Source organism: Choloepus didactylus, chromosome 1, assembly GCF_015220235.1.
Source record: "Choloepus didactylus isolate mChoDid1 chromosome 1, mChoDid1.pri, whole genome shotgun sequence".
NCBI classification, from domain to species: domain Eukaryota; kingdom Metazoa; phylum Chordata; class Mammalia; order Pilosa; family Megalonychidae; genus Choloepus; species Choloepus didactylus.
The window spans coordinates 92,889,310-92,915,918 of NC_051307.1; the positions used below are offsets into that span (position 1 = coordinate 92,889,310).

Consider the following 26,609-nt stretch of genomic DNA (forward strand, 5'->3'; position numbering starts at 1 on the left):
ACTTCTGTGTGAGACCAAGGGAAAAGAGGTTTATTTGGTGCACGATCTATATTTTCTGTACCACACTAAATAATTTAACTTGCACAGTCAGTTCATTCAAACACCTAATTACAAGGAAATTTGAAAAGGAAGTGAGATCTGGTAGGTTTGAACAGGTTAATATGAAATCCCGATACAGCCCAAAGTAATTTCGGCAGAGAATAAAAATATATTTGCAGGGACCTCCTGAGGAACTGGGAAAAATGCTGAAATGTTGGACTTCCCCACTTGGGTTATCGCTGATATTCTCACAAACTTTGAGAACTACCAATTTAGTAGAATGAGCCCTCAGTCTTGGCGCTTGCCCTTATAAAGCTTGTTACCGCAAAGGAGAGTCTAAGCCTACTTCTAATTGCAACTAATACTCTCCCCCAGTGCACCACTTTGTTGTTCAGATGTGGCGCTCTCTCTCTCTCTAAGCCCATGTGGCAGGTGAACTCACTGCCCTCTGCACTATGTGGGACAAGACTCCCAGGGGTGGAAATCTCCCTGGCAACATAGGACATGGGATGAGCCTGGACTCAGGAATTTGATTTGAGAAAATCTTCTTGACCAAAAGAGGGAAGTGAAATGAAACAAAATAAAGTTTCAATGGCTGCTAGATTGTAAATGGAGTCGAGAGGTCACTCTGGAGGGCATTCTTATGTGCTATATAGATACCCCAATTTGGTTTTTAGTGTACTGGAATACCTAGAAGGAAATACCTGAAACTGCTGAACTGCAACCCAGTGGCCTTGATTTTTGAAGGTGACTGCGTAACTAGGTAGCTTGCATAGTGTGACCACATGATTGTGAAAACCTGGTGGCTCACACTCCCTTTATCCAGTGTACAGACAGAAGAATAGAAAAATGGGGACAAAAACTGAATGAAACATGGGATGGGATGGGGGGGGGTTAAAATGTTTGGGGTTTCCTTTTTACTTGTGTTTTTATTTCTTTTGAAATAAGGATAAGTTCAAAAATTGATTCTGGTGATGAATGCACAACTATATGATAGACACTGTGGATGATTATAGGGTATGTGAATATACCTCAATAAAAACGTATAAAAAAATTCCTCCTTTTTCCAACCATATTTCTTTGTGAAGCCAATTGTCTTCATGTATTTCAACCCAAAACATATTGCAATAGATTGAATGTAGAAGCATTCAATCTGCTTTCTATTAAGCCAAACATTAAAGAGATTCAACAATGTAAAACATTCCAGTAATTCCAGTAGAAGCCACCTTAACCAAGTGATCAAGGTCACTGTCATCACATCATAGTCATCATAAAACATACTGATATCATGAATCCTTTGATACATGCACTGAGGATACATCTTTGTGGTATTCTTTGCAAAAATGTATACCCTCATTCAAATCTTGAGACAATCAGACAAACCCAAAGCGAGGAACATTCAACAAAAAACAAATGACCAATGATTTTTAGATGTGCCCATATCATGAAAGACAAAAGACTGAGGAAAAAGACAGGAGGAGACTTAAGTAGAAATAACAACTGATGTGCTCACAGACATTGGGGGCTGGTGGTTTGGTGGGCTGAGCCCTCTATCACGGGTCTTGTCCTTGGGAAGACTGTTACTGCAAAGGAGAGGCTGGGCCTGCCTATAATTGTGCGTAAGTGTCTCCTCCTGAATGCCTTTGTTGCTCAGATGTGGCCCTCTCTCTCTAGCTAAGCCAACTTGGCAGATGAAATCACCGCCCTCCCCCCTACGTGAGATCTGACACCCAGGGGTGTAAATCCCCCTGGCAACATGGAATATGACTCCCGGGGATGAATCTAGACCTGGCATCATGGGATGGAGAACACCTTCTTGACCAAAAGGGGAGGTGAAATGAAATGAAATAAGTTTCAGTGTCTGACGGATTCCAAAAGGAGCCAAGAGGTCACTCTGGTGGGCACTCTTACGCACAATATAGATAACCCTTTTTAGGTTCTAATGACTTGGAATAGCTAGCAGTAAATACCTGAAACTGTCAAACTACAACCCAGAACCCTTGAATCTTGGGGACAACTGTATAACAATATAGCTTACAAGGGGTGACAGTGTGATTGGGAAAGCCATGTGGATCACACCTCCATGGAAACTATCCAATCAGAGTTATCACCCACAGTTGTGCGGGGTGCATTTCCATGGAAACAACCTCATCCAAATGTTCCAACTTAATCCCCACTAATATGTCTGCCCCCAAAAGACTGCATCAAAGAACATGGCTTTTTCTGGGGGACATAATATATATAAACTGGTACACTACCCATTACCTATTATAGACTATATTCAATAGGAATATCTTACCAGCACTACACTAATACTAGGGATGAATAATTAGCAGCTGATAAGAGCTCTGGAATGTTTCACGTTATGGTAATTGTTTAAAGTTGAGAGTGATGATGATTGTACAACTAAGCAAGATAATGTGAGAAACTGACCATTCATCTTGGGACAGAATACATATTATATGAAAATAGGAACCCACTTGTTAATAAATCAGGCCCTCAATTTCAGGCTTGCTCTTGTGAAACTTAGGGCTGTAAATGGGAGGCTGAGCCTTCCTATGATTGTACCTGGGGGACACCTCCAGAGAGCCTCTTTTGAGCTTAGGTGTGGCCTTTCTCTCTGTAGGGCCATCTTAGCAGACAGATTCATTGGCCTCCCCACAACGTGGGACATGACTTTCGGGGGAGTTGGGAGGAGCGGTGAGTCTCCCTGGCAACACGGAGCATGGCTCCCAGGGGTGGGCTAGGCCCTGGCAGTGAGGGATTGAGAGTGCCAGCTTGACCGAAAGGGAGGAAAAGAAAGGTAACAAGCTGAGGTCACAGTGACTAAGAGATCCCAAATGGAGTCAAGAGGCCATCCTGGAGGTTACTCTTATGCAAGCTCCAGCTAGACATTCCAAATGGCCACAGTATGCTATGCCCTTACCAATAGTAGTCCCCAAATACCTAGGTCCCTATCTGGATTCTATAAAAGATTCACTCACTAAGTTTTATCTCTCAGAAACTTAAATCCACCAGAGTGTTTCTAGGCCAGACAAGTCCTAAAACCCAGAGGCAATATCCTCTTTAAGAAAAGCAATCAGATGCAGCCCCTTTCCTATACTGTTGACACCCCCTTTCAATATGAACAAGTTAAGGTGTTCACTGCCTAGACAACCCCGAAGATTGAAAGAGAGATTAAGTGAGAGGAAGGGGAAGCAACAGACAAGATAAGATTTAACAAAGGATTATGAGTACTGAAACTTTATATAAATATATATATATATATATTTTGTAGATGCTAGGGTATTGGAATAGCTAGAAGGAAATAGCTGAAATAATGGAACTGCAACCTATAACATTCTTTGAAATTTGCTCCACAGCTATTCGCTGAATTGTACTTTGCAAGTTTTCACCTTTCTGTATATACCCTGTATTTCACAATAAGGAAAGAACTAAAACTGTGGAATTGTAACCCATAACAATTTTTGAAATTGCTACATAAACTGCTTATTGAGCTGTGCATCGAAAGTTAAGTTTTCAGTATACATATTATATTCTACAATAATGGAAATAACTGAAACTGTGGAACTGTAACCCATGACATTCTTTAAAATTTTCTAACTACTTGTTAAATTGTACTTTGAAAGTTATCATTGTTACATATATATGTTAACGTTCACAATAAAAAAAAATGCATAAAAAAAAAACAGCACTGAAAAAGCTCAGAAATTTTCCAAAGGCTTTACTTTCAAAAAGTACTTGCAGCTCCCATAATGAAACACATCTGAGCCACAAATCAGAACAAGATTCTTAAATAGATATCATAAACAAGACTAGAAAACAACATGCATCCAGAGACTAGATGACATAATTTCTAATAATTAGCAAATTATGAAGGTATTTGATATTTGTCTGGAAGACAAAAAAATGGTAAAAATACTAAAATGGATTATGATTTTAGAAATAGAATTATTCTAATGGAATACAGAAACATTCCTAATATAGTCATAATTTTATAATTTTATCTGTTGTATTCTTAAAAGCAAAAATGCAGACCTTAGCCATCCAGCTAAGAACTTTCTTTTTTTTTTGCCATGTGTAGAAGCAGGGGGAGGCAGTGGCAGCAGCAAGGGGATTGCTAAATGATGATCACCACTCAAACCCTAGCACAACATTATCAATGGAGCTATAATTCAAGGTAAAGCTGCCATAAAATTTGTCGTCTAATTTTATGTCCTTCCTCACAGTGTAACTGTGATAATTTGGGGACCCATTCTCCCTATATACAAGTGCCATAATTGTATGTTATGTTATGTTATATTAACAGGGTATCATAATGATATAAAAAGTATACTTAAAGACATAGGATACTATAGCATACAGTATTATAAAAAATTACCCCTGGGCCAGTGAGAATAAAAGGACAATCCTGAGAGCAGTGAAGTAAAGAGTAGGTTGATTAAAGCCTTCATAACAGATGAAAAGCTAAGAGGTATATTATAATGGTTTCAGTATATGAGGTCACAGAGACCAAAGCACAGCCAAGCAGAAGCCCTCTATAAGGGCTAAATATAAAATATAAATATAAAAGCATTCCTTTTTGCTGAAAACACATACTGTAATCTATGACATCAACAGTATGCTTTTCGGTTTTGTTTAATTTTATTGAAATATACCAATGTATGGTATACATACATAAAAAGGCACACATTTCACAAGTGTTTGGACTTGATTAATTTTCATAAACCAAACACACCCACTTAACCAACATCCAGATCAAGAAACAGAACATTACCAGAACCCCAGAAGCCCCCCTCAAGCTCCCATCACTAGCCATAATTGAAGAGTTCCAAAAATGTCCTGGCTGCCTTGTTTTTAAGGGGTAAGGAGCACCCTATGACACAAGGTTGCCCCAGACGTTATTCCTTATTGTGTACCTTGTGACTTAATCACTTTTTAATGTTTCCTTTTCCTCCATTCTAGATTAATATAGAAGTACCTTGGTTTCCTTAAAAGATAAAATTGACAATTTATCTACAAATTTAACATCCCATGTTAAATTTGTATAATACCATATATAATACAGATGCCCTAATTTATGAAAGGTCTTTTTGTAAACATCACTTATCTATAAAACAGGACTAGAAAGTGAATCAAATGTCTGTTTATTCCAAGCATGTTTATCTCAGGCATGTTAAGAATTTTGTGATAAAAACAAGCAAGATACTATTTTGTAAAGTTTAACTTGATTTCAATTCATACTTACTTCTCTGACTTCCACAAGATGGTCTGGAGGTAAGTGAGCTCTTTTGCTCACTGATTGCAGTTTGGAATGTCCAACATTAAAAAAAGAAATAGCATTTTGACTTGGTCTCCTCTGAGATATAGGAGAATTACCACTAGATGCAAGTGAGAAGCTTCGTGACTTCAGAGGAGGATTATTCTGTTAGAAAAAGAAAATCATTCCTTTTTTCTTTTTATTAAGGTTCTATAACACTTAACATATCATATACTTGAAGTTTACACATGAACAGTTTTAAAAATTAAATTAGAGTTGAATACAAGACATTTCTGAAGATGACAAAATTTAAGATACTCAAAATTTAAGGATTTCACATAACCTACAGTAAACTGGTTAATTTATTTAGAAAATTCATGTCCCATTTTGTGCTATCAAGAATTTTTTTTTCACATTTTACAAATATTTGAATAACCAGAATTTCTAATTTCAGATTTCTAAACACCATGTTTGAAGCAAAAGCAATATTCAGCAATATGCAATATAATAATTTTTCTAATAGAACATGCAAGTATCTGTGGAACAAACTAGTACTTTCTGATCACTGCCTATGACTAGATTCTTGCAGTATGATTAAAATTTTTGTGTTGGTTTTCTTGAAACATCTATATGATTAAAATAAAAGTCATAGCCTTGAATGCCTGAAAAATTCTACTGATATTTTTACCAATTAAGCTATGACTTTTGTAAGAGCAATATAACATACTTTTACTTGTATAAAGTCTAAAACTTAGAAAACAGGTTACTATTACTTCTCTCTAACTTGTTAATATAGTTTTTTTCATTTTATTATATGAATAGTTTAGCTGTTACATCATAATGGTAAACATCCATTTGATTAGGACGATATTCAACCTTGCTACATTATTTATTACTTATTTATGATTAAAGTAACAGCTGCAGCCCCATCCTGTTTTCACAGAGGACTAGATGATTACATGTTATCTGTATCTAAGAAGGTTGAGAGGGCCTTTCTGCTTTCCTGAAAATATTCACAGTTCTTTTAACTGTTTAGCTTCTTCTTCAGTATATTTTTCTAATACGGGACTTGAAGGATATGAATCATCTGCCCCAGTTATTACAGTCAGGTCTACTTTTTATCATTTGGAAACTGTACTTGAGTGTTTTTAGGTAAAAGTTCTGTTAAATGTGTTTCTATATCAGAAGAAATAACTGGTTCTTCACTATTAGAACAGAAAACATCAGGTGGTACATGAGAGCAGCCTGGAGAGAAGGAGACAGCGTTCTCATCATCAGATTCCTCAGTAGAGATACTATCCTGTGACAACACTCGTACACAGATGTTTATCACAGCATTATTCACAATAGCCAAATGGTAAAAGCAGCCCAAATGTCCATCCACATATTAATGGAGAAACAAAATGTGGTGCATACACACAATGGAATATTATTCAGCTGTAAAGAAGAATGAAGTTCTGATACATGCTACAACATGGATGAACCTTGAAAATATTATGCTGAGTGAAATATGCAAGACACACAAATACTGTTGATTCTATTCATATGAAATATCTAGAAATAGCAAATTTATAGAGACAGAAAATAAATTAGAGGTTACCAGGAACTGGGGGAAGGGGAAGGGGAAGGAGAAGTTGTTTCTTGATGGGCTGTTCCTTGCATGTTTTGACAAAAAAGGATAATTTTAAAATAAAACTAATAGCAGTATATTATGGGGTCTAAAATTCATACAGAAATGCAAAGAACCTGGAATAGCCAAACAATTCTGAACAACAGCAATAAAATTTGGAGGACTTAAAAAAATAATAATAAATAAAATAAAATAAAATAAAATAAAATGTCAAACTATTACCCAGGTATGGAACCCTCCAAATATGCTGCCCCTATATTACTTTTGGACATCTCTAACCTCAGATTTCAAGTAATAGGATCCTCCCTTTCACCTCAAAAAAAAAAAAAAAAAAGAAAAAAAGCACTCCAAAGAAGATAGATACATGAATGAGCAGTAAGCACATAACAAGATGCTCGCACCGTTAGACATTTGGAAAATGAAATCAAAACCGCAGTAAGATACTCCTTCATTTCCACTAGGATGGCTAAAATTAAAAACAACAACAAACAAAAAAACAACCAACTAACAATAAAAAACCAAGCATTGCCAAGGATGTGGAGATTTTACTGCTGGGAATGTAAAACAGTGCATGCAGCCACTGTGGAAACATTCTGGCAGTTCCTCAAAAAGTTAAACACAGATTTACCATATTACTCAGCAATTTCACTTTACCAAAGAGTAATGAAAACATATTTTCACACAAAAACTGGAACACAAATGTTCATAGCAGGATTATACATAAAAGCCACAAAAGGAAACAATCCAAATGTCCATCAACTGAAGAATGGATAAACAAAATGTGATATATCCATACAATGGAACATCATTCAGCCATAAAAAGGAATCTAGTACCAAAACATGCTACAACATGTTGAACCTCAAAAAACATTAAGCTAAGTAAAAGAAGTCAAACCCAAAAGGCCAATATATATATTTGTTTTCATATATATGAAATGCCCAGACTAGGCAAATCCACAGAAATAGAACTAGAATAGTGGTGGCCAGAGTCTGGTAGAGGGGGAAATGGGGAGTAACTGCTGATGGGGAATATCTTTTTGGAGTGATGAAAAGGTTCTGTAATTAGATAGTGGCAATGGTCGCACAACCCTGGAATATACTAAAAACCATTGAATTATATACTTTAAAGGAGTGACTTTTTTTTTTTTTAATTCAGTTTTACTGAAATACATTCACACACCATACAATCATCCATGATATACAATCCATTGTCCACAGTATGATAACATAGTTATGCGTTCATCACCACAATCTATCTCTGAACATTTTCCTTACATCAGAAAGAACCAGAACAAGAATAAAAAATAAAAGTGAAAAAAGAACACCCAAATCATCCCCTCATCCCACCCCATTTGTCCTTTAGTTTTTATCCCCATTCCTCCACTCATCCATACACTAGATAAAGGGGGTGTGATCCACAAGGTCTTCACAATCACACTGTCACCAAAGGAGTGACTTTCATGGCATGTGAATCATATCTCAAAAAACGTAAAAAAATAATAAAGTAAAAATTAAAAAATATTCTTTTCCCATTTTTTGTGCATTAATACTGTATATAAACACACATACCTTTCCAATAGCTTCAGTGTGATGTTGTGTACATATCTGAAGTCTGCTAACCCAATGTTGCCGTTCTTTAGCATCTGTGGCTAATAAAAAAAAACAATCTAAAAGTTATTCATGTTTATATTTATTTTTGGAAATAAAACTAATTGTCTACAGCACTAAGAATGGGCAAATGAAAACCAGGGACTAGCCCTACTCTCCCTAGAACAAATGTCCTTAACTAGACAGAGGTAGGAAAGAGGCTAATATATCAACTTTGTTAGGTAACACAATAGTTGGATGTGGATATTTCATAAGGAACATAACTGCTAAGTGGAGATATAGGACTGACAAGTCTTACGTTTTCTCATAAAAATATACTCTCATTTTAAAAATAACCTTTATTAAACATTTGGTGTATATTCAGTACTTTCTGCTCTCTGGCAGCATGTTCAATTAAGATTACTATTACACTTTATATGTATTAATTAAATAAAAAACACAAACTCTATGCAAATTAAATTATCCAAACAAGAGTTATTCTTCATTTTAATGAATATGGACATTTTAATAAATCCCAACTATGAATATTAGTCATTAAAAACTACAATGAGGGCATGCAGACCAAATCAAGTAAAGAGGCAAAATACATCTCCACAGCAGACATAAAAAATATCTTTTAAAGAAGTTTATGTTTTAGAGCTCTAGGTAAGCAGGTTTCTTCTACACATATTTGTTAGGGGGGCAATTCTAAAGAGACTGGTTTATTGGCCCACTTTTTAAAAATTTATTTATTAAAACAAATTTTATAAATTCTTAAAGTAATTCCATTTCAAGTGAGATTTAGAATATTGTGTCTATATCACAGATGACAGTAATTTCTCTTTTCAAAACCCAAATAAAAACAAGGAAAAATACCAACTTCTTAAGGGAAGAAGAAAATTAGAGTATTAATTCTCATATCTCAAATCCTACCTCTGAGTTTATACTGTTCCCCACTGGCAGCATTTACAGTAAAGGTGTGAGAGTCTTCATCACTGGGTGATATTACAGCTCCTGCAAGCTGCAAAGTACCTCTGGGTTTTTGATTTCTAGACTGTTCATTCACAAAGTACTCCAATAGTCCAGCTTCATTATTCAAAACAAAAAACCTATAATGATTAAAAAAAGTAATAAATTTTAAACTTTTCTTCCACTCAAACTAAAGCAAACTAAATTTCTATCACTTTGGGGTTTTTGCTACTAAAAAATTTAAAAAGTGCTTGGAGACACTAGGTTCAATTTCCTAGCATTCAGGATTATTGAAAAAATGAATGAGTTAATGAAACATACAATATCTGCAGCTTAGGGAAAAAAATCTTCAGCTGAGGGAAATGCATTTGATACTGAGGAGGCATACCAGATAAAGTACAAAAGGAAACAAAGATACAGTATCCTTCCAAAGGAAGATTTCTCTCCAGAATTCATTAACAGGGAGGGTAAATTGCCAAAAGACAAATAGTAGTGAGAATTTTTTTTATTTAAAATTGACTGGAAACAAATCAAAACACAAAGCCTGAGATTAATCAAATGCCAGGTAAGAAATGAATTTAAGATTCAATCAGAAGATACAATGAAAATAATGTCAAGGTAGAAAGATTTTGTGAATGTATCATTAAATAGGTCACAACTAAAGACTACTTGTCCTGTTTAAATATGAAAAAGCTGCAACTGGAGATGAAGAAACATAAGGAACTCGAAACTAAATGATGAAATACCGATACACTTTGAAGGAGAATTTGATGTTCTGATTTGGTTTTAGATTAACTACTGCAGGAAATATATTAATTTAGATCCCAATTTGAGTAAGCAGTATATCTTTCCTCTTAAAAAAAAAAAAGTCAAAAAAAGTTCATGTTTAAAAATTAATGTTTGAAATGGAGTCGAGAGGTCACTCTGGTGGACATTCTTATGCACTATATAGATAACACCTCTTAGGCTTTAATGTATTGGAATATCTAGAAGTAAATACCTGAAACTACCAAACTCCAACCCAGCAGTCTGGACTCCTGAAGACAATTATACAATAATGTAGATTACAAGGGGTGACAGTGTGATGGTGAAGACCTTGTGGATCACACCCCCTTTATCTAGTGTATGGATGAGTAGAAAAATGGGGATAAAAACTAAAGGACAAATGGGGTGGGATGGGGGGATGATTTGGGTGTTCTTTTTTCATTTTTGTTTTTTATTCTTGTTCTGGTTCTTTCTGATGTAAGGAAAATGTTCAGAGATAGATTGTGGTGATGAATGCATAACTATGTTATCATACCGTGGACAGTGGATTGTATACCATGGATGATTGTATGGTGTGTGAATGTATTTCAATAAAACTGAATTTAATAAAAAAAAAATCATAATGTTTGAGTTTTGAACAACTTGGCTTTCTACATCTTAACATGTTCTATAATAGAAACTAGTAGACAACTTGATTCAGTTCCAGTTCCTGAAGATATTAACTTAACCTTGTATCAAACTGCATCAGGGGAAGAATGGAGTCAGCTTTTTATTCAGGGAAAGAAAAAGAATTGACAAGAAACAAGTTAAAGAACTTGAAAGTGGCTGCTTGAGAAACAGGAAGGGAAAGCAAAGGACTACTGCTTTTATCATAAATCTTTTAGCATGCTTCTGATTTTTAAAAATTATGTTCATATATTTTGATTAGAAAATAATTTAAAAATTTTTTGAGTTTTTATACTTTCACTTCATTAATTATTAGTAGGGTTAAACATTTTTCATGTGTTTACTGGCCATGTGTTTAGTTCTTAGTTAACTGCCTGTCACATGTTTGTTCATTTTTAATAGGATTGTTTATCATTTTGTTTTCCAAAGAAGAGATTATTTGAATTAAAATAAGACAGCCATTGACACCATCTTAAATTTCTAAAATATGACCGACCTCTCCTTAATAAAATGCCCATGTGAATCTTCTAAAAAAAAAAAAGTCAAAAAACCTGAAGGTGCCTGTTTCATGTCAACAAGAAATCTTTTGAATATAACCACTGAATCGTACTTTTTAAATGTGTGAATTGTATGGTACGTGACCTATAACTCAATAAATCTGTTGAAAGAAAGAAAGAACATAATCTCTTCCCACTGTCCCAAGAAATAAACAGAATTCATTTCAAAAAAGCAAAGTAAAATGACTGGTCTCTTAAAATTAGTCAATGCAAAGAAAATTTAGAGTATAACATGTCTGGAAATCTCAAACTTGCTATACATAGAGGTTTCTTATCCCAAAAGCATTACCACAAATTTACAACATGAAAGGCATTCACCTAGATACATAGAGAGTTATGCTGAGGAGAGATTGGTAAATGATACATATGAGCCAATAACTGTTATCTTCCCAATAACAGGATGACACTATAGACCTGCTGGCATTAACAGAGCACTCTGGCTATTTTTCAGTAGGCACAGATTAATCCAAACATTCTCCCCTGATCTTCTATGAACAGGTATTTCACAAGATGTGTGGACTAGAGATAGAGAGACAATCCACAGAGTAAGAAAACTTAACAAAGATATATAGTCCAAAAGGGTACTAGATTCTTAATCTAGGCATTTTTTAGCAGTTGGCCTAACCAACAAGCCCAAGTAATGTAGAAACAAACGCAAAGTGTGACAGGAACACCTAAGCATTAGTCTTTACATGCAGAAAATCCACCCAAAATCTTCAAGTACAGATACTGGCAGAATTATTTATTTCTGTAAATTTAAAATACCAAAGATTGTCAATTTAGGAAGATGACTACTCCTTAGTTTAAAAAACATTTAGTTTTAAAAATATTCTCAGTATATCTCATGATGACAAAAATAAACTTCAGTGAAGATTTTGGATGGAAAGGCAACCATGTGCTTTGTTTGCACCAGCCCAGGGCTTTAATGCCGTGTGTGCAGAACTTCTAAGCCACACAGTAAGGAAATCTCACCTTCAGGAATTAAGAGTTGAAAGTAGAGGAAAGCAGTTCAGGAGGGGGTCTTTGATATTGGGTACTTTCCTAGGGCAGTACATTCTAGAGTTAGCATTTCTTTATAGAGTGTGCTCATGCTGGATTTCTCCAAGCTGCTCTAAGTTGTCCTTAGTCAAAACAGAAATGGATTGCAGGGAAAGAACCTTCCTGAGTATCTGGCACAGGCACAATGCTTTCGTTACAAGCTTCATCTGCACCACACAGACAAAAATAGCTAAGGAGCCAAGGAGACTAAGCAATCAAGCCTAGGGCCATTCAAAATGGTCTTTATCTTTCTTTTCCCCCTTTGATCATTCAATCTACCTGATACATGCTGAGGACCCAGTAAACCTATGCGGTGCCACAAGACCACCAACTAGACTGACAGAAAAGGGAGGAGACAAACTTTTTGCAAAGTTGGGACTGCAGCAATCAGGTTGACAAGCTGAGACCTCTCTAATGGGGCAAATTGGTAAAGGGCTCCGTATACTCAGCAGCCAACAGGGACAGGTTGTGCTCACCCCCATTCTTTCTGGTGTTGCTAAAACTGGCCTCTTACAGAGCTGGAGAGGGCAAGTCAGCAGAGGCAATGGCCCCTGCCTATACTAAAGAGTTCTCTTGGATCTGTTACGCTAACCCCCCAAGCAACCAGTGGCTCAATGAATCTTTTTGGAAGCCGCCTCCATGCAATGGTATAAACACCTGCCCCTTCTTCCTATCTCAAGTTGCCACTGACCTGAAATGCCATCTTTAACATACACTAAATCCTATATGAATGGGTTTATTTTTTGGACTTCTTTACTCTGCTCCATTTGCAAGACTTTCTCAATCATGCTATGTAAAGTTGTTGAACATTGAGGGAGAAAAGCTAACCTATTTCCTTTTTAAGAAAGAAAACAAATAGTGATAAGAGCAAGGTGAAAAAAAATTTTTAATTAACATTCTGTATATCATTCAAATGCATAAGCCTTCAAAAATCTGCATAAAAATTGAGGTGGTAAAATGCACAAGGAAAAGGCTTTCTTGACTCTGCTTTTTTATAAAAGACAAGAACTCGGGAGAATTGCCCTTTTCACCTCACTAGGAATGATTCCCTTCTGAGTTTTCATATTGAGCCTTACCCTCCCTTAAGACCTCCAAGTTCCTCCAGGTCATCCCTATTTGAATTCCCTAAAGTTACTTCCAAATTGTCTTCCCTTTTAAAAAAAATTACATTTTAAATCCATGCTTCTATTATTCTTTCAAGTGTCTGATACCATTCTTTCATAGGCCATGTCCCACTTTCCAGTTGTTTAAGGTAGGAAAGTAAATCCAGGTGCTGTTATTCTATCATGGCCAAATGATATATGAATTAGAAGCAGCATGATAACATGGAAGAAACGCAGACTTTGGAGTCAGAACTATCGGGATTCAAATTCCTGTTTTATCACTTAAAGAAATAGTTTAATCCCACCTACCCCACAACTACCAATTCTATAAAGTATTTGAAATAGCTGCCTTTGCTAATGACTGCCTGTGTGACCTTGGATTGGTTATTCAACCTCTCCAAGGTCACAGAGAAGCTTTGAGTATCTGACACAAAACAGGCACCTAACACTAATGTGCTTCCCATGTGCAAACCCCTATTTCTTTCCACCTAAGAGCCAAACCTCTCCAAGTATAAAAACTCCAAGGCAGACAAACGAGTGATTATAAGTCTAATATAATATGGTAGTAACTTCTGAGGCACTTGAAGTTTGCCATTTGAGCAGATGTCAACTCCTTCTTTCAAGAAGAAAGCCACCCAACTTTCAGAAAATGTGAAGGACTCAACAAGTCTCCCATAAAAGGCTCCCCGGTCATGTTTATAATGAACTAATATCAGAATACAAAATTATCAGTCCCACTTTTCTGGTCTTTTAGGAGAAAGCTACATGACATAAAATAATCATTTACCTGTACTGCCACCCAGTGACAAGGTTGGTGTACTTCATTAAATAGCCATACACATTTTCCATGTGATCACTGTTTCAAAAAGAACAGAAAGAACCAAAGTCAGTGAAATCCCAGGAAGGTAACTATACAGTTTTGAAAATAGCTGTAGACACAGGTTTATTTTCTATAAATAGCTCAAATTCTCTTCAGAAGTTAAAATTTATAGGTTAACACATAAAAGAGGCATTTAATCCTTCAAATTTCATAGCCACAGGATTTGATTTTACCAGATATCTTCAAAATAAGTGAATTCCAATATAAATTATTATATTATAAATACTCCAAATAAAAACATATTATCTAAATATAAAATTATATAAATATAAAACAAATATTCTATAAGTATTATAGATAATAAATGTTATAACTTATTCAATATTGAAACAATGAAATCCAGTTTTCTGGTTCCAGAAAATATTTTAAAAAGGTCTGTAGATCAAATGGTGCCTCCCCACCTGGTGGTATACACAAGGTGTATCTGATATCCTTGGCCTCTAAAATGTCGATCCTGTTTTTAATGAGAGTGTAATATCTCACTACCACACCCTCACTTCAGACAGGCATGAGGCAAAGGACCCACTACAAGTCTTAGCCAGGGAAAGAGTTTATCTGGGACCTGTATCATTAACCTTACTACCATTGAGTTTCTTTACTCCTTGCTCCCTTTTTCTTTAATTACAGGTATGTCCTGTTATATTACAGTAGCTCATATAAAATGAAATACCTCGGAGGCGGGGCAAGATGGCAGACTGGTGAGCTGTATGTTTTAGTTACTCCTCCAGGAAAGTAGGTAAAAAGCCAGGAACTGCGTGGACTGGACACCACAGAGCAATCTGTCTTTGGGCATACTTCATACAACACTCATGAAAACGTGGAACTGCTGAGATCACCGAAATCTGTAAGTTTTTGCGGCCAGGGGACCCGCGCCCCTCCCTGCCAGGCTCAGTCCCGGGGGAGGAGGGGCTGTCAGCTCCAGGAAGGAGAAGGGAGAATTGCAGTGGCTGCTCTCATCGGAAACTCATTCTACTGATTCAAACTCCAACCATAGATAGACTGAGGCCAGACACCAGAGACTCTGAGAGCAGCCAGCCCAGCAGAGAGGAGACGGGCATAGAAGGAAAACAACACGAGAAGCTCCAAAGTAAAAGCAGAGGATTTTTGGAGTTCTGGTGAACACAGAAAGGGGAAGGGCGGAGATCAGGCCTTGAGGCGCATATGCAAATCCCGAAGCAAGGCTGATCTCTCTGCCCAGGGCACCTTTCCTTAATGGCCCCGGTTGCTTTGTCTATTAGCATTTCAATAACCCATTAGATCTCTGAGGAGGGCCGTTTTTTTTTTTTTTTTTTTTTTTTTAAATCCTTTTTGCTTTTTCTAAAACAATTACTCTAAGAAGCTCAATACAGAAAGCTTCAAAGAATTGAAATTTGGGCACGTCAAGTCAAGAGCAGAACTAAGAGAGCTCGGAGACAAAAGGCAATAATCCAGTGGCTGAGAAAATTCACTAAACAACACAACTTCCCAAGAAAAGGGGGGTGTCCGCTCACAGCCACCATCCTGGTGGACAGGAAACACTCCTGCCCATCGCCAGCCCCATAGCCCAGAGCTGCCCCAGACAACCCAGTGTGACGGAAGTGCTTCAAATAACAGGCACACACCACAAAACTGGGCGTGGACATTAGCCTTCCCTGCAACCTCAGCTGAATGTCCCAGAGCTGGGAAGGGGGAGCAGTGTGAATTAACAGAGCCCCATTCAGCCATCATTTGAGCAGACTGGGAGCCTCCCAACACAGCCCAGCAGCCCAGAACTGCCCTGGGGGGACAGCACTCACCTGTGACATAGCACAGTCATCCCTCAACAGAGGACCCGGGGTGCACAGCCTGGAAGAGGGGCCCACTTGCAAGTCTCAGGAGCCATACGCCAATACCAAAGACTTGTGGGTCAGTGGCAGAGACAAACTGTGGCAGGACTGAACTGAAGGATTAGACTATTGCAGTAGCTTTAAAACTCTAGGATCATCAGGGAGATTTGATTGTTAGGGCCACCCCCCCTCCCCGACTGCCCAGAAACACGCCCCACATACAGGGCAGGCAACACCAACTACACACGCAAGCTTGGGACACCAATTGGGCCCCACAAGACTCACTCCCCCACTCACCAAAAAGGCTAAGCAGGGGAGATCTGGCTTGTGGAGAACAGGTGGCTCGTGGACGCCACCTGCTGGTTAGTTAGAGAAAGTGTACTCCACGAAGCTGTAGATCTGATAAATTAGAGATAAGGACTTCAACTGGTCTACAAACCCTAAAAGAACCCTATCAAGGACAGCAAATGCCACGAGGCCAAAAACAACAGAAAATTATAAAGCATATGAAAAAACCAGACGATATGGATAACCCAAGCCCAAGCACCCAAATCAAAAGACCAGAAGAGACACACCTAGAGCAGCTACTCAAAGAACTAAAGATGAACAATGAGACCCTAGTACGGGATATGAAGGAAATCAAGAAGACCCTAGAAGAGCATAAAGAAGACATTGCAAGACTAAATAAAAAAATGGATGATCTTATGGAAATTAAAGAAACTGTTGACCAAATTAAAAAGATTCTGGACACTCATAGTACAAGACTAGAGGAAGTTGAACAACGAATCAGTGACCTGGAAGATGACAGAATGGAAAATGAAAGCATAAAAGAAAGAATGGGGAAAAAAATTGAAAAACTCGAAATGGACCTCAGGGATATGATAGATAATATGAAACGTCCGAATATAAGACTCATTGGTGTCCCAGAAGGGGAAGAAAAGGGTAAAGGTCTAGGAAGAGTATTCAAAGAAATTGTTGGGGAAAACTTCCCAAATCTTCTAAACAACATAAATACACAAATCATAAATGCTCAGCGAACTCCAAATAGAATAAATCCAAAAAAACCCACTCCGAGACATATACTGATCACACTGTCAAACATAGAAGAGAAGGAGCAAGTTCTGAAAGCAGCAAGAGAAAAGCAATTCACCACATACAAAGGAAACAGCATAAGACTAAGTAGTGACTACTCAGCAGCCACCATGGAGGCAAGAAGGCAATGGCACGATATATTTAAAATTCTGAGAGAGAGGAATTTCCAGCCAAGAATACTTTATCCAGCAAAGCTCTCCTTCAAATTTGAGGGAGAGCTTAAATTTTTCACAGACAAAGAAATGCTGAGAGAATTTGCTAACAAGAGACCTGCCCTACTGGAGATACTAAAGGGAGCCCTACAGACAGAGAAACAAAGACAGGACAGAGAGACTTGGAGAAAGGTTCAGTACTAAAGAGATTCGGTATGGGTACAATAAAGGATATTAATAGAGAGAGGGAAAAATATGGCAAACATAATCCAAAGGATAAGATGGCCGATTCAAGAAATGCCTTCACGGTTTTAACGTTGAATGTAAATGGATTAAAATCCCCAATTAAAAGATATAGATTCGCAGAATGGATCAAAAAAATGAACCATCAATATGTTGCATACAAGAGACTCATCTTAGACACAGGGACACAAAGAAATTGAAAGTGAAAGGATGGAAAAAAATATTTCATGCAAGCCACAGCCAAAAGAAAGCAGGTGTAGCAATATTAATCTCAGATAAAATAGACTTCAAATGCAGGGATGTTTTGAGAGACAAAGAAGGCCACTACATACTAATAAAAGGGGCAATTCAGCAAGAAGAAATAACAATCGTAAATGTCTATGCACCCAATCAAGGTGCCACAAAATACATGAGAGAAACATTGGCAAAACTAAAGGAAGCAATTGATGTTTCCACAATAATTGTGGGAGACTTCAACACATCACTCTCTCCTATAGATAGATCAACCAGACAGAAGACCAATAAGGAAATTGAAAACCTAAACAATCTGATAAATGAATTAGATTTAACAGACATCTACAGGACATTACATCCCAAATCAACAGGATACACATACTTTTCTAGTGCTCACGGAACTTTCTCCAGAATAGATCATATGCTGGGACATAAAACAAGCCTCAATAAATTTAAAAAGATTGAAATCATTCAAAGCACATTCTCTGACCACAATGGAATACAATTAGAAGTCAATAACCATCAGAGACTTAGAAAATTCACAAATACCTGGAGGTTAAACAACACACTCCTAAACAATCAGTGGGTTAAAGAAGAAATAGCAAGAGAAATTGCTAAATATATAGAGACGAATGAAAATGAGAACACAACATACCAAAACCTATGGGATGCAGCAAAAGCAGTGCTAAGGGGGAAATTTATAGCACTAAACGCATGTATTAAAAAGGAAGAAAGAGCCAAAATCAAAGAACTAATGGATCAACTGAAGAAGCTAGAAAATGAACAGCAAACCAATCCTAAACCAAGTACAAGAAAAGAAATAACAAGGATTAAAGCAGAAATAAATGACATAGAGAACAAAAAAACAATAGAAAGGATAAATATCACCAAAAGTTGGTTCTTTGAGAAGATCAACAAGATTGACAAGCCCCTAGCTAGACTGACAAAATCAAAAAGAGAGAAGACCCATATAAACAAAATAATGAATGAAAAAGGTGACATAACTGCAGATCCTGAAGAAATTAAAAAAATTATAAGAGGATATTATGAACAACTGTATGGCAACAAACTGGATAATGTAGAAGAAATGGACAATTTCCTGGAAACATATGAACAACCTAGACTGACCAGAGAAGAAATAGAAGACCTCAACCAACCCATCACAAGCAAAGAGATCCAATCAGTCATCAAAAATCTTCCCACAAATAAATGCCCAGGGCCAGATGGCTTCACAGGGGAATTCTACCAAACTTTCCAGAAAGAACTGACACCAATCTTACTCAAACTCTTTCAAAACATTGAAAAAAATGGAACACTACCTAACTCATTTTATGAAGCTAACATCAATCTAATACCAAAACCAGGCAAAGATGCTACAAAAAAGGAAAACTACCGGCCAATCTCCCTAATGAATATAGATGCAAAAATCCTCAACAAAATACTTGCAAATCGAATCCAAAGACACATTAAAAAAATCATACACCATGACCAAGTGGGGTTCATTCCAGGCATGCAAGGATGGTTCAACATCAGAAAAACAATCAATGTATTACAACACATTAAAAACTCGAAAGGGAAAAATCAATTGATCATCTCAATAGATGCTGAAAAAGCATTTGACAAAATCCAACATCCCTTTTTGATAAAAACACTTCAAAAGGTAGGAATTGAAGGAAACTTCCTCAACATGATAAAGAGCATATATGAAAAACCCACAGCCAGCATAGTACTCAATGGTGAGAGACTGAAAGCCTTCCCTCTAAGATCAGGAACAAGACAAGGATGCCCGCTGTCACCACTGTTATTCAACATTGTGCTGGAAGTGCTAGCCAGGGCAATCCGGCAAGACAAAGAAATAAAAGGCATCCAAATTGGAAAAGAAGAAGTAAAACTGTCATTGTTTGCAGATGATATGATCTTATATCTAGAAAACCCTGAGAAATCAACGATACACCTACTAGAGCTAATAAACAAATTTAGCAAAGTAGTGGGATACAAGGTTAATGCACATAAGTCAGTAATGTTTCTATATGCTAGAAATGAACAAACTGAAGAGACACTCAAGAAAAAGATACCATTTTCAATAGCAACTAAAAAAATCAAGTACCTAGGAATCAACTTAACCAAAGATGTAAAAGACCTATACAAAGAAAACTACATAACTCTACTAAAAGAAATAGAAGGGGACCTTAAAAGATGGAAAAATATTCCATGTTCATGGATAGGAAGGCTAAATGTCATTAAGATGTCAATTCTACCCAAACTCATCTACAGATTCAATGCAATCCCAATCAAAATTCCAACAACCTACTTTGCAGACTTGGAAAAGCTAGTTATCAAATTTATTTGGAAAGGGAAGATGCCTCGAATTGCTAAAGACACTCTAAAAAAGAAAAACGAAGTGGGAGGACTTACACTCCCTGACTTTGAAGCTTATTATAAAGCCACAGTTGCCAAGACAGCATGGTACTGGCACAAAGATAGACATATAGATCAATGGAATCGAATTGAGAATTCAGAGATAGACCCTCAGATCTATGGCCGACTGATCTTTGATAAGGCCCCCAAAGTCACCGAACTGAGCCATAATGGTCTTTTCAACAAATGGGGCTGGGAGAGTTGGATATCCATATCCAAAAGAATGAAAGAGGACCCCTACCTCACCCCCTACACAAAAATTAACTCAAAATGGACCAAAGATCTCAATATAAAAGAAAGTACCATAAAACTCCTAGAAGATAATGTAGGAAAACATCTTCAAGACCTTGTATTAGGAGGCCACTTCCTAGACTTTACACCCAAAGCACAAGCAACAAAAGACAAAATAGATAAATGGGAACTCCTCAAGCTTAGAAGTTTCTGCACCTCAAAGGAATTTCTCAAAAAGGTAAAGAGGCAGCCAACTCAATGGGAAAAAATTTTTGGAAACCATGTATCTGACAAAAGACTGATATCTTGCATATACAAAGAAATCCTACAACTCAATGACAATAGTACAGCCAGCCCAATTATAAAATGGGCAAAAGATATGAAAAGACAGTTCTCTGAAGAGGAAATACAAATGACCAAGAAACACATGAAAAAATGTTCAGCTTCACTAGCTATTAGAGAGATGCAAATTAAGACCACAATGAGATACCATCTAACACCGGTTAGAATGGCTGCCATTAAACAAACAGGAAACTACAAATGCTGGAGGGGATGTGGAGAAATTGGAACTCTTATTCATTGTTGGTGGGACTGTATAATGGTTCAGCCACTCTGGAAGTCAGTCTGGCAGTTCCTTAGAAAACTAGATATAGAGCTACCATTCGATCCAGCGATTGCACTCCTCGGTATATACCCAGAAGATCGGAAAGCAGTGACACGAACAGATATCTGCACGCCAATGTTCATAGCAGCATTATTCACAATTGCCAAGAGATGGAAACAACCCAAATGTCCTTCAACAGATGAGTGGATAAATAAAATGTGGTATATACACACGATGGAATACTACGCGGCAGTAAGAAGGAACGATCTGGTGAAACATATGACAACATGGATGAACCTTGAAGACATAATGCTGAGCGAAATAAGCCAGGCACAAAAAGAGAAATATTATATGCTACCACTAATGTGAACTTTTAAAAATGTAAAACAAATGGTTTATAATGTAGAATGTAGGGGAACTAGCAGTAGAGAGCAATTAAGGAAGGGGGAACAATAATCCAGGAAGAACAGATAAGCTATTTAACGTTCTGGGGATGCCCAGAAATGACTATGGTCTGTTAATTTCTGATGGTTGTAGTAGGAACAAGTTCACTGAAATGTTGCTATATTATGTAACTTTCTTGGGGTAAAGTAGGAACATGTTGGAAGTTAAGCAGTTATCTTAGGTTAGTTGTCTTTTTCTTACTCCCTTGCCATGGTCTCTTTGAAATGCTCTTTTATTGTATGTTTGTTTTCTTTTTAACTTTTTTTTTCATACAGGTGATTTGAAAAAAGAAGGGAAATTTAAAAAAAAAAAAAAAAAAAAAAAAAGAAAAAAGACAAACAAGGGGAAAAAGAAAAAAAAAAAGATGTAGTGCCCCCTTGAGGAGCCTGTGGAGAATGCAGGGGTATTCGCCTACCCCACCTCCATGGTTGCTAACATGACCACAGACATAGGGGACTGGTGGTTTGATGGGTTGAGCCCTCTACCATAAGTTTTACCCTTGGGAAGACGGTTGCTGCAAAGGAGAGGCTAGGCCTCCCTGTATTTGTGCCTAAGAGTCTCCTCCTGAATGCCTCTTTGTTGCTCAGATGTGGCCCTCTCTCTCTGGCTAAGCCAACTTGAAAGGTGAAATCACTGCCCTCCCCCCTACGTGGGATCAGACACCCAGGGAAGTGAATCTCCCTGGCAACGTGGAATATGACTCCCAGGGAGGAATGTAGACCTGGCACCGTGGGACGGAGAACATCTTCTTGACCAAAAGGGGGATGTGAAAGGAAATGAAATAAGCTTCAGTGGCAGAGAGATTCCAAAAGGAGCCGAGAGGTCACTCTGGTGGGCACTCTTATGCACACTTTAGACAACCCTTTTTAGGTTCTAAAGAATTGGGGTAGCTGGTGGTGGATACCTGAAACTATCAAACTACAACCCAGAACCCATGAATCTCGAAGACAGTTGTATAAAAATGTAGCTTATGAGGGGTGACAATGGGATTGGGAAAGCCATAAGGACCAAACTCCACTTTGTCTAGTTTATGGATGGATGTGTAGAAAAGTAGGGGAGGGAAACAGACAGACAAAGGTACCCAGTGTTCTTTTTTACTTCAATTGCTCTTTTTCACTCTAATTATTATTCTTGTTATTTTTGTGTGTGTGCTAATGAAGGTGTCAGGGATTGATTTAGGTGATGAATGTACAACTATGTAATGGTACTGTAAACAATCGAAAGTACAATTTGTTTTGTATGACTGCGTGGTATGTGAATATATCTCAATAAAATGATTTAAAAAAAAAAAAAAAAAAAAAAAAAAAAAAAAAAAAGAGAGAGAGGCAGGAGGGCCAAAGACAGAGAAGGTGACGTGATGATAGAAGCAGAGAGAGAGAGACTGGGCGATGCTATGTTACTGGATTTGAAGATGGAGGAAGGATACACAAGCCAAGGATTGCAGGAGCCCTGTAGAAGCTGGAAAAGGCAAGGAAGTGGGTTTTCCCCAAGAGCCTCTGGAAGGAACTAGTCCTGCCTACATCCTGACTTTACCCAAAAAGACTGATTTTGGACTTCTGACCTCCAGATTGATACAATGATAAATCTGTGTTGTTTTAAAAAAAAAAAAAAAAAAAAAAAAAAAAAATGAAATACCTCATTATTACTTCTTTTCCAATATTTTAAGGGTCCTTTCATTTATGAAAAGATAATAAAGCTAAACTTACCCTAACCTACCTTTTTCACATATGAACTTCATTTTTTTTTTACTTTGTAATTTACATTAAGAATTCCTTTTAAACTCACTTACTGTGAACTTTGAACTTTACACTGTAAAATGCCATTGGAAATGAAACATATATTTTCTCTACTGTCCATACATCACAAGGCATATTTGGTAAACTTTCAGCTAACCAGCACCCAGGAAACAGTGTGTCACTTTTACAACATGTCAAAGGCAAAACTGGCACACAACCAATGGAATAAAGTTCAAAAAACATTTAGATTGATCTGAATGATAAATGAAAAGAGCTGAAGTTAAAAACACTGTCTCAGACAAACAAAATGACCAATTTGACTGGAAGATTCTAGTAGCTATTACTGGAAAGTGAATAGGACATTGGGAATAAAGTTAATGTTTGGTTCTTCTCCAATCTCATTTCTTCAAGAAGCTTGAAAATAAGAATCAAACTGAAAATAAAGAACTGATCCCATGACTGAGTATATGGTATTTTATTTTTTCTCCATTTTTTTACTGAGTAAAAGTCCTTTTTTTTTTTCAATACATGTTTTATTTTATTACTCACCTACCCATACTCTGGATAAAGGGGGTGTTAGTCCCAAGGTTTTTACAATCACACAGTCACAACACAAAGCTATACAGTTATACAATCATTATCAAAGATCAAGGCTACTGGATTACAGTTCAACATTTTCAGGTATTTCCTCCGGCTACTCCAATACACCAGAAACTAAAAAGAAATATCTATAAATGAGTCAGCAGTCATAATCATTTGTTAAATCCTAACTTCTCCATTAAAATTTCACCCTCTCATTTGATCAGTCTCTCAATCTTCAGGCATATCTGGGCATTGACCATTCTAACTTCTTCGTGCTGAAAAGGTGTCAACATCATGGGGCAGAGGAATGGAATTGGTTGATGTTATTGGAGAGACTGGTACCTCAGGGTTTCAGGGCTTATCTGGCATAGGAACAATCTGGAGGCTTTAAGTTTCTGAAAAAAATAAACTTGATAAGTAAAAGTTTTGTAGAGTCTTAGACAGAGCCTACAGTATTCTTGGGGTTTTCAGGAATACTGTTGGTTGGGGCTTGGCATACTGTGGCAAACTGCAATATCTAGCTGAAGCTTGCAGAAGAGTAACCTCCAAAATTACCTCTCGACTCTATTTGAAGTCTCTTAGCCTCTGAAACATTATTTTGTTTCAATTCTTTTCCCCCATCTGATCAAGAAGACATTCTCAATCCCACAATGCCAGCGCCAGACTCATTTCCTGGGAGTCATATCCCACATTGCCAGGGAGACATATACCCCTTGGAGTCATGTCCTATGTACGGGGGCGGGGGGGAAGTAGGGAGTTTATCTGCAGAGTTTGACTTAGAGAGAGAGAGACCATATCTGCTCAAATCTTTTTGGTTTCATAAGGTTATTAATCACATGAAAACAATAATTGTCATCTCCTAAAATGCTAACCCAAAGTACTCACAATTAAATATATCTATTCTTTGTGTTAAACTGATAATACCAGTTGGGTTCTCATTTTAATGTTTTCTAAAGCCCATATCTAGAGGAAAGGATTCTCTTTTGGAAAGCCAGACTCAGATTTTTGATAGTGTTTCCTATAGTTCCACCTCCAAGACAAAACCAAGCTATTTCTTTCAGTTCCTCTGGTAGGTGGAAAAGTGGAGAGAGACATCTTTCCCAGACTTAAGGCCTAAACTGCTCTTTGTGGCCATGGGTATCCTCATGTTCCTGGATTCTGTCCATAAATAATTCCCCAAAGAGGAACTCTTCTGTTTTAGGTACTTACCACACACCTCGGTTTCCCTGAACTAATCTTGTCCTCAAAACTTATTTGTTCTTTGTCCATTCCATTTTGTAGCTCCATAACCTGAATACTGTTATTTATTTACCAGTCTGTATTAGTCTACAAAAGGTCTGAGACAGAGCACAACCTAAATTAAATATTTCCTCCAAGTGCCAAGATATTTCATAATTCACCATTTTGGGACTCGACCCCTCAATGTAGGTTCTTTACACCAAGACTTCATTACTAGATAAATGTTATTTCATAGCTATTAGCATGTAATAAAAACATTATAATTCAATTAGAGTCCAATTCCTCTGGTTCTAGGACTGTATGTATCTTTCAAATGTATATGTAAACTGTAGAGAGAATCTTAAAAACTCAAGTATACCATCTACAACTGAGATGAACAACATTTTTATTACAAAGCAACCAAAGAAAATGTATAATCTTCTTTACCTTTATTCACTCAATGCTCTCATATTACTAAAGACAATCCTCATTTTGATCATATCTAAGTTATTTATATGTCTCTTTAAAGCTACCAGTGAAATTTTCAGAGTACAATTTCAGTAGCATCATTCACTAAATAAAACCAAAGCATATCTTCATACTTCACTATACTAAAATATAGTAATGTTTTGTGTTCCATTATCTAATGTTATTAATATTTTTCAAGCAATTTTGAGACATTCACATACCATACATTCCATCAAAAGCATATAATCAGTGTCTTCTGGTATATTTATAGAGTTATGCATTCATTATTACAATCAATTCTAGAACATTTTCATTGCTGCAAAAAGAAAAACCCTATACCCTTCAACAGTCACCTCTCAATCCCTCTAAACTTCTCTAACCCTACATAACCACTAATCTTTTTCTGTCTTTTTTTCCCATCTCTATAAATTTATTTATATGTGCATTTTATAGAAATGGAGTAAAACAGATGTTCTACTTTGTGTCTGGTTTCTTTCACTTAGCATAATGCCCTTTGTTTTTGTTGTTGTTATTGTTTATTCGTTTGTTTGCAACCGATGGAAGAATATTCACTACAGTACACAGTTTGCTTTAGTTGTATCTTTACCCACATAGCACCCTATTACTAACACCTTGTAATAGCAGTGTACATTTGTTCTAATTCATGGAAGAACATTCTAATATTTGTAATACTGACTTGACTGATTCGCTGTGAAGTGAGAGAGGGAGCAAGGACAAAAGAAAAGAGACAAGGCGACACCCAGACTTCCAGCTAGAACACTAATGCCTTCACTGAAATAATGATTTGTTCCAATTTAACATGCTGAATTTAAGGCACTTAGGGGACGTATTCAGAGAGATGTCCAATAAAGTAGTATGATTTGGGCT

The 26,609-nt window shown here is 36.9% G+C and overlaps 1 protein-coding gene across 2 annotated transcripts in view; it reads right to left on the reverse strand.

The window, feature by feature from the left end:
- OSBPL11 (oxysterol binding protein like 11) overlaps positions 1–26,609 on the reverse strand; it is a 137,350-nt gene that overhangs the window by 86,031 nt on the left and 24,710 nt on the right. For both annotated transcript variants that reach the window (XM_037837371.1, XM_037837364.1), the window contains exons 2-5: positions 14,402–14,470; positions 9,450–9,625; positions 8,499–8,578; positions 5,288–5,464 (exon numbers count right to left, since the gene is read on the reverse strand). In XM_037837371.1, coding sequence (XP_037693299.1) covers positions 5,288–5,464; positions 8,499–8,578; positions 9,450–9,625; positions 14,402–14,470 — 502 coding nt within the window. The remainder of the gene's footprint in view (positions 1–5,287; positions 5,465–8,498; positions 8,579–9,449; positions 9,626–14,401; positions 14,471–26,609) is intronic.